Genomic DNA, 17,999 nt, shown 5'->3' on the forward strand with positions numbered 1-17,999 from the left:
TTCTCAGCATCAGCCCACAGTGTGAGCATATGAAGATATATTAACAGGGGCTGACTCCCTTACAAAATCCTGTCACTTATAAGCATGTTATGTAAATCACCCTCTTGTATCTCCTCTGCTGCCTGGATGCAGATGACTGAGGTGTGTGTGTTGTTTACGTGTGGGTGTGAGTGAGCCCGTCAGGCAGTGGAAAGTGATTCTCCTAATGGTTTGCTGACTCCCAGGATCAGTGACCTTGAAAGTATCAGGCGCGTAAATCACAGACGGAGCATTTGTGACACTCATCCGTGTGCCCGCCACTCAGGCAGGACGAGTGCGCAGAGGTTTCGATGTCTCTGACCTGGAATGGCCCTGCCTCCTCTGGCTGCAGGTCTACCCTGCTCGGCTCGGTCTGCCAGTGTAATAAATTCACACTGGGTTATAGACGAGCAGCGCGTGTAGGATTAGGATGGCAACATGCCAGAGCCTCCTCTCCTGATTTGTTTCTTTACATTTATATTATGTCTTGGCCTGGACACTTCATGAGCAGCCTCGGACTCAGACGTCCTCCTCACCAGCAGCTGCTCTGCCTTTGCAGGTTACCCACAACTTTTGACAAACTAACAAACGTCAAATGAGATTTAAATATTCATACATTCCATTACGCTCAGCTGTGTTGCTGTATTTGTTGCCAGAGATTTCTTATTTTAGCTGCGTGAGAGCGTCATTGTAAAGCCGACACGAAGGGACAGGGCCGACACAGAGATCATGCCTTACTCAGGCCTTTCTCCAAAGAATAAAAGGTGGCAGTGGGGGGCCCTGATCTCTCTCTCTCCAGCTTAGGCAAAGTGGCCGGCCTGCCTGACTGCCTGTCTGCCTCTGTGCCTTAAATTCAGGCTCCGCAGCAGAATGTGACCCCTCTGGACTTTGGGCAATGTCTCCTGCTCTGGTTACAGAGAGAAACTGACAAAGACCCCGGCAGTAGTTCTCTCATGGCATGAGTTAGAGTGACATTGTGGTGGGTCAGCACTGGGTCACATATTTTTCTCCCGCTCTCTCCTGGGGGGGGGGGGGGGGGGGGAGGGAAATGCGCTTCGACAAAAAACATGAGGACGGTTTAGGGGGCCTTGTGTTTGGAATCGCTCTCTCGTCTTTTGTCCAAACACTCCAGCTTTTCATCGTCTTGCTGGTGATGGATTGGAAGGCTGTATTTCCTGTAGTGCGGGTCGGTAATAAGAAATAATGACCTGCTTGAGTTTAGTGGGCTCACACCCACTGTACAGTGGAATTATACACACATATAATTGTCTTGGCAATTCTGGAGACGTACTAAGATGTGAAATCCTATTCATGCAAGTGCTATCTAATTGGCTCCCTCCTTTGAGGAATTAGACCGAGTTAATCACGTCTGAATATACAGAACTCAATTAGAACTCTGCAAGCTAATGCAGACAGCCATGAATATTTGATGACGAAGTCAGCAGAAAGCGAGTCTCTGTGTGTTCACGATGGTGCTACAGACGACAAGTAAAAACCAGGGTGCAAACACACCTGTCGTCCCTGCTCGGCATGTGCCAGGCTGTTCTCTTAGCAGCAGCTGTGTGGCCACATCCAGACACGCAGCACTGCCAACACCGACTTACAGCGGCACAAAGACAAGCATATGGGGACCCTGAATGCACCATGCTGGCTGCAGGCCTCTGGATCTGACTACCTGGATATCCATCACACAGGAGTGACAGGTGTGTGGGGTGGTGTGCAGTCATTTCTAATTAGAGCCATATTACTGTCAGAGAAGCTACATTATGGGCTTTCTGTTTCTGTGTTGTGCTGTGAGTGGATGTGAGAAGAGGGATCATCCTCTGTGATTGAATGTATTGTATATCTCCGCTCTCAATGACAGCAGCAGCTTGAGGGGAGTTCTTGGGGGATATCCCATTGTTAGATGGGAGAATAGTCGGATATGATGTGCTGTGGAGGACATCCATCACCAGGAGCCCCAATACAGCTGGCACCACTCCTGTCGCCTCTGGGTGCTGTGCCACCCTCGGAAACTTCCCTTTGCTATCTCGATCGTATGATTATGGTGCGTTTGAAGTCGAGTGGAACATTCTGTAAACACAACTGGAGCAGGAGATCCTCACCTTTTTTGTAGTGTGATGTACGCCCACGTGGCTGTCAGATGAACTCAAGTATCCCTTCACCAACAAAACATTTATTTCAATTCATTGGAGATGGATTTTAAGTGAAGCTATAAAACATGGATGTTGTTACAAAATTTTCGTATTCGTCAAATGTTTAAGTTGGTTTGTTCATAAATTGACTTCTACTTGAAAAGCTTAAATTTGCAGAAGCTGGATTTTCACTTTCACCATTTATTTGACCTGTGTATCCATAAAGTTCAGCTCACTATTTACTTACTTTATATAATTATCTACATTACATTTTTTCAGCTAAATGTTTCACAGATTTGATCAACATATGCTGTAGAATATCAACCTGTTTATCAATAAGTTAATGCCAACAATTTAAACAATTGCTTTGGTTTTCCTTCACACTCGGTAGAAACACATGGTATTTAAAAGTAAAACGGACTCAGGTTGGTCAGAATCAGCTTATGGGTGCTAGCAGCTGACCAATTTTGTGACCCTTGGTGAGTTTCTGTATGTATGTGTCATCAAGGCAAAATGTGGTCCTGGAAATCAACTGAAGTGAGAACGGAATAAACCAGCTCGCAAACAGATCCCATCTCTGCAATAGCAGTGGAGTTGAGATCAAACCAAAGAGTGAGTTCAAATATAGGTTTGGTCTGATTTATGACGACTGAATACTTCTGTCATAGTGTAGTAATGAACTGTGAAGAATCATGGGTCAGAACGTCATTATATTGACAGGCTGGTGTGATCCCATTTCAAAAGGCTCTGTAAATCAGAATCACAATCACTTCTCCACAGTCTTAGGGTTGTTTCAGTTAAAGTCGAATAAGATACATTTCTGAGGATCTATTACTTAAAAAGTCAAAAAGCATTTACCCCTGTTGGTTAGTTGGTTTGTTTGTTTGTCAGCAGATTCACACACAAACTACAGAAAGAATTTCCACAAAACTTGGTGGAAGAATGGGACATGAAAACAAACATGGTGAGAATAATCAGTTCGGAAATTTTGACAAATGTTTGCTTGAAATACGTTTTACATTAATAAAGCATGGTATTCTTTGTTTCTGATGATAAAAGCAATCACTTTTTACAAGAATATTAAGCACCAAGCTGGATTTTCTAAATTAATTCCTGCATGATTTTTCTTTCCAACCAAACAGTGTCTTTCTCCCAGGATCAATGTTACTGCATATAATCATAAAATCATAGTTAGAGTTGAGCTGAAAAAACTGTGAAAATGAATTACAAAAAGGCAGCCCAGGATTAAGCTGTTAAGAAGGACGGATGAATAGGTATCCAATGAGGCCGACATCACTACTTTCCAGTACAGGCAACCATACGCGGAGGGTAACAGCTCAGTCAATCATGAATGTTTCCTGGTGACTGGCAGGTCAGGACTGCTCCGTGCACTTCTTCCTTTTCAATAGCAGAATTGAAAATCTTCTCCAGAGTGTAACGAACGAGACCGGAGCCCATTTATTTTTAAATAACTGAGCTACGGTACAACACCAGATAATGAACGCAATTACATTCAAGCAAGTTGTGTCCGTGACCTTGCTGGCCTACGAAATTTTGTCAAAAGAGGCAGAAATAGATTAAGGTTTTTATGTGGGCAAATCTGTATCTTTTTATTACTGCTCTTTCAATATGAAACTCTGCTCCTGGCTTGACCTTGTGTTACTTACATCAGTCTCATTACAATACTGCACTTTGCTTAGCTGAATTCATAGGGAGTGGTAGTATAAACAGGAAGGCCGGGATGTGATTCTGCCCCTTACATGGAGCTGAGCATTGTCTAAAGCCTTTTCACCAATCACTTGTGTCAGTAAAGCAGATTGAATGGATCTGTTTATCAGCATCCAACCAGATGCAAAGGGCAGGTAAATAACCATTTTTAAATGAATTAATTCATTAACTTGTCATCAACTCGTCTGAGGGAATGCTGCTGAAATCTGCAATAAACTGCTGCAGTAATGAGGCTGAGATGCAGGTTACCAAATGGACTCAAGAACAGTGGGCACATACCCTGTGTAAGCAATTAACCTCAGTGACACTGAGTTCCAGAGCTGAACTTGTTCAAAGAGCAGCTGAGGTATCAGATGGATGTGGAGCCCCTGTTGCTCTCAGCTCTGCTCAATACTATGATCGCGTGGTTACAGGCAGACTTCCTGAAGTGAAAGGAGGGAGAAAATTACCCTTCATTTCTAAGACTACATATTCAAAACGATGCAGTGGCTTTAATAATCCCTATAATTCATAGCATTTTGTGGCTTGAACTCAGTGGAAGGTATAATGACTTCTAGAACACAATGAACATTTTTTTTTTTTATGTGAAGTTGTGAAAAGGTCTCAAATGAATCTTTTAAATTCACAGTCTATAAAGAAGGTCATAGGTGCTAGGTAATTCCATCAGTCAACCAGTCGATGTTACAGGTAGATTTGGTGACATGTGTTGTTACTGGTGGTTTCATTCTACAGCAGAGCTACTTCTTTGGAAATGCAACTTGCAAAGAATTGCTGCCTCTAGTTCATTGCTCACTAATGAAATTAATACAAAAAATGATAGCATTTAAAAGCAGAAATAGCATTTTCTGTGTTGCTTTGTAAACACATTTTTGATGAACAATTACAGTCACTACTTCTGTGACTCGTACATTTCACCTCCTGAGACTGCTTTACAATGAAAATGATGCAATTTGAGCAGCAGCAGTTGAAAATGTTATGTTAGCATTAACAGTAACTTGATTCACCACTGATATGGTGTGAAGAGAGTGACAATTAAACAATGAGGAAGATAGTGAAGAGATTACATTATAAACAGATGTGCTGTATTACATATGGCATTGTAGTAGTGAATCCCTCCAACATATACCTGGACGCGATGCTGTCTGTATCTGGTGTTTTAACACAAAAGCTTCCAGACTGACTCTCGGTCTGTCAATGACACCACTTCACCTCAAAAGTGGAGCAATCTTCCTAAATGTGTTACATCTCATAACGTCCCTCACAAGATTTGTCTGAGACTGTGTCCTTTACTTAAAAAAAGGCTCAAGTTTCTTCACTTTAATGTGAACATTTACTGGAAAAATAACTGACGCTTCGCACAATGAAGCCGTCTGTGGGTAAGATTACATGCATATGAAGGATTAATGTGAACAAACCTGAATCAACCCATGCAGGCCCTTTGGTTCAACACATGAAAACATAGTGTAAACATCGTCATGACTTTGATGAGAAGATTGATACCACCATGTCAGCGCACAAAGCAGAAGGCTGATAATAAACCCACTTATCACATCTCATTTCATTCAATTGTACAAAACCTTAAATGTAAATCACTGTTGCAGTAGTAAAGTGTTGTATGTTTTTACCAGGAGCAGTTTGTGAGACAATTAGATACAATGTCTTGATTGTGAGCTTTAAAAAGATACAAAGTTCAGCTAATAATAATCTGTTATATTGTCTTTCCCCACTGGGTGTGTCTTCCATTCAGATTTGTAGGTTTCCATAAGCCCTGTGATTGATGCTCAAAGTTGCATTCAAGAATAATCTGAATTAAATTGAGCTTTCTGGGAAAGCCCTTAGATGCACTAAAGCCAAACTAGTGTCTTTCAATAACTGTGATGGACAACTCTCTGGATGGTGTTTTTACACTCACTCATACTTTCAGTCTTATCATCCATGCAAACAGGGAGTAACAGGAGCTGTGGGACACCACCGACTAAGTCATATCAGAAAAGAAAAAAACAATGGGGAGCCAATGTTGGCACATTAACACGATTACAAATGACTCAATGCAAAATTGGACATTAACTGAGCGGCTGTCGACTTTATCAACATCATCATGTTTTTAAATACGCAGCGATAAGAACTCAGGCCGGGGGAAGTGCCGAAGACGAAGTCTGAGTGCTGCCCTGCAGTTGTCGTCTGACTGAGGTTTGTTCGCCTGACAGTTAGCAGGTAGGAAAATCTGAATGTAGATAATAACAGATGGGGTGAGTTCCTGCCCATTACTAAAAAGGAATCAAATATATCTAGACAAATGATTGAGGCAAATCAACCAGAGGAACAGGTTGATCTTGTCAGTATAAATGCCAGTATTGTTCTACAGAATATGTAAAGTTCTGGACTAGATAAAGGAGCTGCTGATCCCTTACTCTGATACAGGGCAGAGAACTCTATTGGATGACAGGCGCTCTGGTAAACAAAATGATTTCCTACAATCCGTGGCAAATGGATTAATAGATTTTTACTTGAAATTGTACAGATTCTACTAACAGTTTGTTTCCTCAGGCAGCTGTTAGACCTGTAAGATATTCTACATCTAAATGTAATACACTGCCAGAGGCAGTTACAAACATTTACTTCACACTTAGAGTACATTACATAAGGGATTAAAAATATAAAATGTTTTGACAATAAGTTATTACTCAAATTCTTAACAGAACATATATTGTGTGGTCTGAAAAATTTAGTTTTGACTTACACTCTATAATCAAATAAATGTATGTACAAACACACATACTGCATGTAACTTGGGACTTCAGATATTTAACATGGGGAGTCTATAAAGACAATATTAAATTGGAAAATGGGGGCACTGTGTTCTTCAAAACAAAACGAAAGATATCTCAGGATCTGCTGCTTTGATTTTAACTTGAGTAATTTTTTTCTGTGACCTTTGGACAGAACCACACTTGCTGTTTGTAACCAGCTGCCTCCTCTAGATTAATATTTAGCATAATACATGATAGTAGCATCAATGCTCTCATCTTCCTTTGAAATAAAGTGAGCGAGAGTCGAGACAATTCTTTACATTTCTTATAATTTTTTATTTATTTTCCAACCGATGTTTTTCCCCACAAATTGATATGTCTTTAAATTTACATTAACAACATATTGTGAGGCTGATATGACCCCCTGCCTGACAACCTCCATCCGTCCAAGGTTAGATAAGTTGCGTGCTACCCTTCAGGGTCCGACATCTCACTAATGTGGCAGTATGTGTGCCATCCACAGATGGCTTGAGGATTCAGTGTCTCTTATACATGTGAATCTGTGAATTATTTTAATAGCTTGAACGAACGCAAAAGAACGCGTTCATTGAACACGTTCACTTTTGCGAGAACGATGAACTGAATGCACCTCAATTACAAATAATGAATTTGAACGGTGAACACGTTCATATTTCAGCGTCCTCGCTTATATACGACAGGAAACTTCTCTCTTTATGTGTAACTTTATTAAAGTCCAGCGAACACGACACACTTATTGTCGTAACTCCGACACTCCTATCATCCACCACTGTGTTCTTCACTCCCTTTCCTCATTCACCCTTGACATGCCAACTCATCAGCCAATGCGAGCCTGTCATGCCAGGTAACTCTCCAGCCATTGGTCTAGAACTGTCACTTGCCCCATCCCGACTGGTTCACTGACCCTCTGGAAATCCCAATACTTATTGACATGGTGTAGTTAGCTGAACATAAGTCATAACAAACACATAGCAGTCAAACAGAACATAAACCTAACTACCAGTCCGTTACAATATTATCTGAGGTCTAGCTAAAACGTTACGGAATGTTTTCCTTCTCCTGAGGAGAAGCGGTTCACACCGGGCGCGGTAGCGACGCCGAAGCGCCGCTGTTATTAGCCTGCAGTAAAAACTGCATATAATATTTTTTTTCAAGCATATACTTACTTTTGCTACAAAATTAACTGCAACAGCGTCTCAACATGTGTCATTTTTAGTGTTGTCTTTATTCAACATGTTCCGAGGATCATACATCTCTGTACTTCTCCACTTCAATTATTAATTTAATCCATGTTGACGAACTTCTCCGCTGTTTGCTCCGTTAAATGTCGGGTGTCGAGGGGAAATTACGTATTCTCCACTCAAACCTATGTGGAGAATACATAGCCCCCCCCTCTCTCTCCCTCTCTTTATCATTATGACTGCTTGTGTGGCTGTAGTGGATGGGCAGAGGGGGACATTTAATAATGTGGTCGGTAAAAGTGGTAAAATTAAAACTCCAGGACAACAGAGGGTGAATACAAAGTATGGGATGCATATTTGATCATTTACATCATATAAAATATGTCGTCAATATCGAAAAATAGACTCGACGCCGACACGAATTAGCCGCTACTCGCTTCAGCGTCCGGTGTGTTCAGCACATCGATTTAACATGGGAGTGGATGGGAGCCAGAGGATTGGCGCTGCGTTTACGCCTCGCTTCGGCGTTGCTTCCGCGTCCGGTGTGAACCAAGCGTAACCTGAACCAAGTAAAGCCTGAAACATGCTTCTGCGACTGCGTCTGCGTCTTTTCACGCCGCTGTGGCGCAAGACTCGTTTTCATTCATGCTTCCCCAACCGTTGCGCGTCTTACAAAGCAATTTCGCGCCAGAACACTAGGCGGAGTAATGCTTTTTGTCGAAGACCGGTATTATGGGGCATGAAACCGGAAATGCAGCTCCAGAAGGGATGTAGAGCAGACCAATCACAGCCTTGCGGACTGAGTGAGCTTGCGGAGCTTTGCCGTAAATTTTAGAAAAGGGGGTCGACACCCGTCAGCACGTAAGGAGGGATACATAAGCACGTAAGGGACCCGGAAGGGCTCTTGCGCTTACGGGCCCGTGAAAACGCAGAAGCATGTTTCAGGCTTAACTCGACTTCGCATTACGTTACCCATGATTCATCGCACACACACATGCACACCAAACAAGCAACGTATTCCAAGTGTTTTCTTCTCTGGCCAGTGTCTCGGCTCCAAGCCGTAGTCTGGAGTTCGGCTCACGGGGTATCTTGGCTCGCTGTCTGGCCGGTAACCAGCCGTCCGGACCGCTCCGTGAAGAAGGAGGAGGACATGTTTCTTTACTTGGAATGCGGCCACTTTATTTCTCGGATATACAGCAAGAGCAACACTCGCATCACCTCTAGGTGGTCCGTCACTTCGTTATAAACACACTTTTAACGTCTCTACCCACAATACCCAGGTGCACTACGTCACACACTACAAACTTTCCTTAAAGGGGCAGGCCATACCTGCAACACAACAGCTCTGGTCTCTTACAAAAATGGCTCACTTTCCACCTTAAACTATGAAATGAACTGAACTAGTTCAGAATTTAAATGGTGAACTATGAACGTGAACTATTCATATTTACTTGTGTGAACTGAACTTTGAACTAGTTCATGAGAGGTGTGAACTTGAACAACACTGGCAGTGGCATGGCCACCCTGTACCTTGCACATGTTTAAATTAAAAACATGAATAAATATGAACCTGTGTAATATTTGAATAGTTTAGTATTGAATGCACAATAACAGGGAAGTTATGTTTTATACATGGCACTAGGCCCAGTTTCATATAAAACACAAGTTTATAGAATATATATAGTATGGGGTCCCTGCTCCATCTCCCCACCAGTTTGGGGGTCCTTGGCCTGAAAAAGGTTGAAGACCCCTGCTCTAGACAGTAACCCAGAGCACATAGTATTTTTCACAACACTACTTCATTGTGCACGCGGACACTTTTGTGATGGAAGGTTTCTGCAAGCTGGTGAAAGGAGAATTCCGGCAGCAGCTGATGTCTAATGCAGAAGAGTTTAATGTAGAGTTGATGCATCAAGGAGACCAGAAGGTGAAATAAACAAACCCTAACAGAGTAACAAGAGCGATTGTCACACCCAAGTCTGACCAGGTCTCCCACAGCCTCCCCATATATCTCCCTCACCGTGCGTCACCTATTCTAACAGCACATCCTTGAAAGGCTAGAATTGCTGTCACTCTCTATGTTACATGTAGGTGTTCACATACTACTGGATAGTTAAGCCTTACGTATGCATTCCTAAATCATATTGTCCTTAGGTCTTGCCACTGGTGTAAGACCCAAAAGAGTTTAAGTTTGGTGGATCTCTGTATGGCGCATCTGAGCTAGATATGAAAGTCCTAGAATATAGACACTACAATGTACTGCTAGTTGGCCCTTTATTTACAACCTGACCTTGGGTATTGCTTGGAGAGAGAAGGGAGTAAATGTGGAATGAGACAGGCCCTATTCTGATAATAGTGTACAAATGTAATGTGTGAGGATGGTCCAAAATCACTCAGGTACTGAAACCATACGCCCCATCTAAGCAGGCAGAGCTCTGAGACTGACCTGGCTGATGCCCAACAGATCGCATTGTGGATCAGGGGCCCAGAGGTGGAAGAGGTCGGGAAGTTCAGCTGAAAAGTGTGAATAATCCACAGCCACCCCATTGAGATGTCTCTGATTGTACATGGGTAAGTGAGATAAGTAATTCAAATAATCTTGATCGCCAGCCAGTTCACTTTGTCTCTTAACGGCATGTCTTCAGACAGTGGGAGGAAGTCAGAATACCCGAAGACAACCACATGGCCACGGGAAAACATGCAAACTCCACAAACACAAACATTCTAAACTTCCAAGGAGCATTAAAGCTGTTCTGGTGGCACATGGTATATTTAGACACTTAATATTGATTTTCATTTTAATTTGTCACCTGGCTGTATCTCTTATAGGTCGGCCAATCTTATGGAAGTGCAACTGTAAATCACTCCAGTGCTTTTTCAAGATAAAACAAAACTGAGGGTAAAAATAGGTTTAAATGCTAAAGATATAAAATTGCAGGTTGTAAAGTGAGAGTAGTTTGAGAATATACAGATAAAAACACAATTCAAAATATATCATTAATGTTCATTTTGCTCTCAGAGATTCCTAGACTGACTGACTCAGAGGCTATAACTTGAAGTTTTCCTATTCCTCCCTGGGATACGACAATTCTCTTCAGAGACTCAACGCTCACGTTCATTTTCTAATCGTACAGAGGCGTATGACCCTGAGGATGGGAATAAAAGAAGAAGAAATTACTTTCATTAAGAAATTCAGATTTCCCCCATCCTTTTGATCTTGTGCCAGAAGAACATTTATGCTGATGAAATGCATAAATAAAGTTCTTAAATTATCCCATTCCTCTTTAGCGCATGTATCAGAGCTGGAGAACTTCCAGACAAGACAACTACAATCTCAGTGAGTGCCTCTGAGAGGGGGTGATTTAGGAGATGGCCTGTCGCTGGTTTAAACATCATGTACAGTAGCTCAGGTCTGAGAATTTACTGGTAAAGTGCACATCAACTCATATCCTGCAAGGGAAGCAAATTAATTGTATGTGTGTGTAAATATGTGCTGTTCCAGAAGAATCCAGCACATCAGTGTTCGAATTAAATTCTAACCAATTAATTTATTTTGGACAACCTGTTGTTTTGTAACTACTCTGGTCATCGCAATGCTTTATCTCTCTTCTACTACAAACAAAGCCTTAACCTCCTCGTTAACTAGCACATTGTTAACTACACTGAAACTCGTACAAGCACAATGATTCTCCTTAAACTATTTTTTTACAACCTGGAAAGTGGAACACAAATAACTTAGTGTGGCCCCTGTCTGTCTCAGGAGGCTTATGGGAATTAACCAATAGACTTTGTAAAAAGATGGACAATATGATAGCTCTCCAGAAGTGAAGCTAAAGCTTCTTAATCTGGCTGCACCAAAGGTAATATATCCTTTCTTAACCATGTTAGCAGACGGTACATCAAACTAATAAAAAAAAAAAAGAACCTTAAAGAAATGTTTTCTTAAATATGGTTTCTGTTATTCACTGTAGTTATATTCACAGTGGTGTTATTCCTGCTTCAGGTTTTGTGATCTATTTGATGCTATAAGAATTGGGTGTAATGTCACAGTTGACAGCTGAGACTGATTAAAAAATGTGTATCAATAGGAACTCACTATGCCTCCATCCCCTGATTGCTACAGTGCAGACTCACTCTATATCCGCAAGTTGGCAGCATTTGGGATAGTTCCATTGTAATGACCCATTGCACAGTTCCTCCCTTTCTCAGCTTCCAGATATGACCCAAGAACTTACCAATGAAATTGCTGACAATACAAAACTTGACATCATTTCCAGCGGTTGAACAGATTTATGGTGAAACTGAACATATTCTCATGAAACTCAAATTGAGGGGAATTCCTTGTGGTCCCTTCAGATCTTTCCTGATAATATTGTGCAATGAAATACACTAGCGGTCACTAAATGTCTTAACTTCTTCTTCTGTTTTGTCAAATTTAGATAGAAAATGAAAAGGAACATTTGTGTTCTGTTATCCACACACAGGGATGTATCACCTTGTTACCTTTAAAGATGATTAGGGACAGGGAGATCAAATGGCAAATGTCTATCACTCGGCTAGAAAAAGTTAAAGGTGAGAAGTAAAGACAGTGAGATCTGAAGCTCTGCCAATTATTTGATCTGTTATTAACATTTGGCTTGGATGTCACTGTGAACAACAGGCAACACTACACTGGACATTTGAAGTGTCTTTAACCCTTGCGGACAGCTGTGAATATTATGCTCACACATTATCACCTTATGAAGCTGATATGGCTAATGTGTCAGCAAGCAGCTTGTTTACACATCCAGCGGACAAAGATCAGCATTGAAATGTATCTGGAGTCGTGTTTCCGTCCAGAATTCACTTCCCCAACTACTGAGAATAGTATCCAACTATGTAGCTGCTAAATGCTTCTCCATGCTCACCAGCTAATTTTCTACATAGAAGCGCTTTTTCAAAGGAAAAGCTGCTTGCCGCTGATAACTGTGAGAACTAAAAGTAATACTTCTGCTAATGCCCTCACCATTATCAAATATTATTTCCCGTTAACAATCTAATCTGTGGCAGCTGCCATATCAAATTCTTCCCGACTGCAGTTTCAAAACGAACCTAAGAAAAAGGTTGAAACTTCATAATAAAGTGAGATCTCCAACACGATGTGCTGCTTCCTTGCTTCATTTATATGCACCGCAATATTGGCTCACCTGTGCACTAATGCTATCATCCCTAAAGGCTTTACCATCCACACAGTAAGTTCTCATAGTTATGGCGGCAGTCGTGAGCAGTGAGCGTACTCGCAAGTGGCATCAATGCATTTCTCTCTCTGTCACGCAAGAACTTGTCTTTCACTCTTTAGACTTTGTACCTGTAAATCGCAACCTGATAAAAATGAGTGATGTCAATGCAGGTAGACGTGCACTCCCGCTTCTGCCATAGTTTGAATGAATTTTCTGGTAAATGCTGCAGAGAAAGCGAAACTAATTTTCTGAGGGATCAAAACCAAAAAGACAAAAGAGGAAATGAAGATGTGTGGTGATAGGAGCATTTTTGATGACCTGAAATGTGAACAATCCTGGCACAGTGCTGCCAATGTGCCCCCCCACACAGACTCATCAATAACCAGGGTTAGCTTAAACATGGTGCTGGGACAGGTGGTTTTAAAAAGCACTGACGTTACTTACGATATAGCAAGGCTCGCAGAAAGCCTTCTTCTCCACAGCATAGAAGGGCTTGCCACGCAGCTTGGTGCTGCAGGTCATGCAGACGAAGCAGTCGACATGGAAGACCTGGTCCATGGCAGTGCAACCGGTGCCTTCACCCACCACGTTGTCTCCACAGCTGGCACAGCGCCCTGGGGAGAGGAGTAGGAAGAGGAGGAGAGGCTGAGCCCAGATTCACAATAAATCCACAAATACTTAAGGTCAGGTAGCATTTATCAGGAAAATAACAGACCAATTCCACTCAATGCAAACAATTGATAGGTCCCTACAAATCATCCAATCCTGAATATTATAGTGAAGAGATGTAGAGTTTGACTCTTTTTCCATCCACTGGCAGAGGATCTAATATTAGCAAACAGCAGGATGTGATGAGAAGCATCTTAGAGCTGCAAATCGTCCACAGAACACAACACTTCTAATACAACCAGGTCAAAGGAAATGGGCTTTGCTAAGATATTTTGCAACAGGTCTACAAAAAGGAGGTGAAAATAGTCCTTATAAGGCTAGAGATGTCAAACACGTTATTCTGGAACAATTATTTAAAACTTGAATGATACAAAATGATCTAAAGAGATATGAGACCAGAGGGCTGCAACTAAGGCTTATTTAGCTTTTGATCATAGTTTAGGAGATTCTGGCGCCTGTGCTTTTAAACTACAATTCATTCTTTCAATAGAAAATGTTAGACTATGTATACAAAACATGCAAGGTTAGTATAAAAAGATACTCCCAAGGTGCATATTAGTAGGAAGCATCCACTCACAGAGCTTACAATTCTGTGTGGGCTGAAGCGAAAGATCACGGCTGTCGAGAAAACAAATTTTACAATTTGAAGCTTCAGTGAATTAACAGTCAAAGTCTGGGTCAATTCAGGGTGAATTTGGCAACTACAGTGTTGTGTTTTGTTCACAACTGCAACGACTAAATGTTTGTAAAGTGCTACAGCTCTGGTTCAGGCCTCTGGGTTGCTGCTTCTTATTATTGGAGCCAACCGGCACGCCAATAAAATGGAAAATAACCTTTTTGTTGAAATGATTAAAACTGGTGGCCATGACATAAACCTGTAGGCTTGTTTAATTATCCAGAAGACTCACATGTTTCTCTATTTAGGAAAATTGAGGATATCGTTCAAAACACAAATTGGAAAATAATTATTCAGGGTGTGAAAAAATAAATCAGAGTCAGCCTCAACATTGCTACATGTTTTTAGCTCTTACTTTTTACTATTTTAACAACTGTCGGAAATGCAAACCACTAGTTCTTCTGAGGTGACTGATTTAAATCAACTTGGTTCGTCCAGCAGACAGAGCCGAAACCAACGTGTCTTCCAGTCGCAATTAAATTAAGAAAAGCTGAAAATGTTCATATTTGAGAGGCTGAAAATGGCTTGCCTTGAGATCTCTAATTTTTTATCAGCTTTATGATGATTTATTTATTAATGAGATAAAAAAATAATCCGAATAGAATGAACATTTTAAAGTTTGTTATGTATACTGAATATTTATTTCAATGCTACTCAAAGTGTTTTAAACCGTTTTCACAGATGTCCTCCGGAGAATTCTCTCACAATTAGGTCCGGACATTCTCCGGAGTTTACCTTTGACACATGAACGGTGCAGCAGGAGATTTCTCTGCTCTGCTCAAAACATCACAGAAATCTCTGGAACGTTTAGGAGACAAGTGGAACAGCAGGCAGAGGCACAAGGTTAATTCTGCTGTGGAGATCATATGATTTTGTTTACAGCACATCAACACAGGTTTCAGGTCTTACCACCAAACACTATCTTTACATCTTTGTGTGGGTCTTCTGTGTGTATGGCACTGCTTTTTAATTCTGAGATATTTGTGAGTTTTCTTTTATTTTTTCTCTTTCAGGTTTGCGTCAGTCCGTGTTAGAAACATCATCAACACACCCACTTGCTCACAGTGGATACACCTGCTGTGTTCTCACATAGGGTAATTTGGACATTCTCTAGAGTCCTTACTAGGGGGCTGGCCAGAGAATGTCCGGAGCTTCTCATTTGGACAGTTTGAGTTCTCACATACAGCCCCACCGGAGAATATCCGGACATTAACTACAATTCAGTGCATGTCACCTGTTTCCAGTCATTTCTGTTTATTTCTGACAGGCTGCTGTGTCACTGGCCCTGCTTGACCCAAAGATAGACAGAACGGCTGACCTTGCTCCAACTCATCATACCTTGTTCCCCCCAAAACATTATAAGCTTTCCCTTTAAATGCCTCCTTTCAATGATGCCAGAAGCGTCTTATCTTCACTTCTATTTCAAAAACCGGATAAGGACGGATTAAATACTATAATTATGCCACATTAAAAGAGCTATAGACATCACTAAAGTGTGACATCTTTTTTAAAAAGTCAAGCTTTAAACGATAAAAAAGAAAACTTTAGAAGTACAACTATGTCTTTGTAAAAGGGCCACAAGTGAACTGATACTGTTGCGCCAGAAAGGGGCTGATTGCATATTGCGGGACATGGCATTTGAATATCTTTAATTGAGTTAGAGATATCTTTAATTGAGTTTAAGATGTCCTCGACTCAATACAAGTTATCTTCAACCCAATTAATGACACTGTCAATTTAATTACTGGTATCTTACAATAATAGGGTTTAAGAAGATATCTGAGAATGTTTTATTTTTTACACATCTGAGGACAGATGCAATCTCTCTGAGGAAGTACGATACAGGATATTTAATTAATTCAAGTTCAGTTCTATGGATCCTTTTTGTTCCTTTTTCATTTTTTGCTTCATCTAAAGGCTGATTTGGGCGATGATTGACACCCTGTATGTTCTGAACAGAGCAGTTCAAGCGTGTTACAGAGAGAGGCGAGACACTAACCGGGGGAGATAGAGTATCTGATGCTTGCATTTTCACAGTTCCACTTGCTGTTTTCATATCAAGAAATTCAAACGGGGTGTAAAGCGGAATCTGTCTCAGGTATCAGCACAACTTTGGAAGTCATATGTTGTTGAGATCAAATATCTGCTTGACTGCGAGGCCCGCTAATGGTATTCTAATCTCAGATAACTCATTATCTTATCAGCAGCCTCACTGGAAACTGAGAAAAGTTGCTTGAAGAGCGACCGGAGCCACAACTTTCCCAGCAACATTTCCAAATCCTTACTGCAACAGAGTTATTTGTGACTCCTTTTTAGTGCAGGATTCTTCGTCTATCGCCTGGGGAAACATTAAGAAACAAAGGACTGACAGATTGCAGCAGAAGACAGTTTCCTTTAAAAAATTCTACAGCAGCATTTTGTACATTAATTTAGCAACTGCTGTCATCCACGGCGACTTATAGCGCAGACAAGTTTTCATTAAACCTGCTATCGTTTTCATCTGCTCCCACAGCTCTATCCACACCTCAATTACGGCTGTGTTACCTACTGTACAGGGAGGCAGATTAAACAAACTAGTGAAGGCACGTCTCCAGGGGACATGTGGGTGTCAGTGGAATCACAAGCAGGGTAATCACTTCAGAGAGCCAGAGGGAAAGAGAAAGGGAGAGAGTGAGCGAGAGACAGAGACAGAGCACGCCGAGCCTGTTAGTGGCTTCAGATCACAGGCCATCTTCAGTGAGTGGATGAGAATGCCAAACATGTCCCACAGGGCTCCCACTTTAAATAGCGAGAAGGAAACCTCTCGGAAATCCTTTTCCTTTTGGCAGTCTGTGATCGTAAGGGCCCTCAGGAGCTATTTGTGCGCGACTCTGCTTACAGTGTACACAGTTTTACCCCAACACACACACACACAGGCGCATATACAGTGAAAAAAAGAATCTCTTTGAGCCAGACATGCCACACATGCAGACCGATATACACAAACACAGACACATGTATCATGTACTGTATATACAAGCCCTCAGACCTGTCATGCCAGGCTGCACACACAAATCACCAGCCCACACATGAACACACATGATCCTGTAACAAAGAGCAGCGGATCTGAGGCTGCTCACAGTCGGCTCTCAAACTTGTGTGTGTGTATTATTTCTAAATATACCCCCAATATGTTTTGGACAGTTTAATGATAGGATTAAGAGTTTGTAAGCACATTGTTAATCATAAAGTGGCTGTCGTATAATGGCAGACATGACACCATGATCTCTGTTGTTTGAGAGGAAACAAAAGCCTATGTTTTGACAGTGCTCACCCTGTTCTCTCCCAATACGCCAAGCTGTTTTCCTACTGCATTTTGTAAGTAGTACAATTGACTATTTATTAATATATGGTTTAACGGACTAAATTCAGTCTGTTAAGAAAAAATAAACATGGACTTAATAAAGACTTATCTGTTCATTATTTTCTCAGTTAATGTATTCATTGTTAGTTCTCAAAAATACAGGATAAGGGTTCAAAATCAATTGTCCTGCTGCCGAGGTGACATTTTCTAGCTTTTGAAAACCCAATGTTTCAGTTTACCA

At 41.3% G+C, this 17,999-nt stretch overlaps 1 protein-coding gene across 3 annotated transcripts in view; it reads right to left on the reverse strand.

Annotated features, from left to right (window-relative positions):
* lpp (LIM domain containing preferred translocation partner in lipoma) overlaps positions 1-17,999 on the reverse strand; it is a 145,069-nt gene that overhangs the window by 13,899 nt on the left and 113,171 nt on the right. For all 3 annotated transcript variants that reach the window (XR_009921934.1, XM_062395293.1, XM_062395295.1), the window contains one exon: positions 13,515-13,684. Coding sequence is in view for 2 of the 3 variants with exons in the window: in XM_062395293.1 (XP_062251277.1) it covers positions 13,515-13,684 (170 nt within the window). In the remaining variant the exon portion in view is untranslated. The remainder of the gene's footprint in view (positions 1-13,514; positions 13,685-17,999) is intronic.

The sequence above is a fragment of the Platichthys flesus genome, chromosome 9 (genome assembly GCF_949316205.1).
Source record: "Platichthys flesus chromosome 9, fPlaFle2.1, whole genome shotgun sequence".
Classification (NCBI taxonomy): domain Eukaryota; kingdom Metazoa; phylum Chordata; class Actinopteri; order Pleuronectiformes; family Pleuronectidae; genus Platichthys; species Platichthys flesus.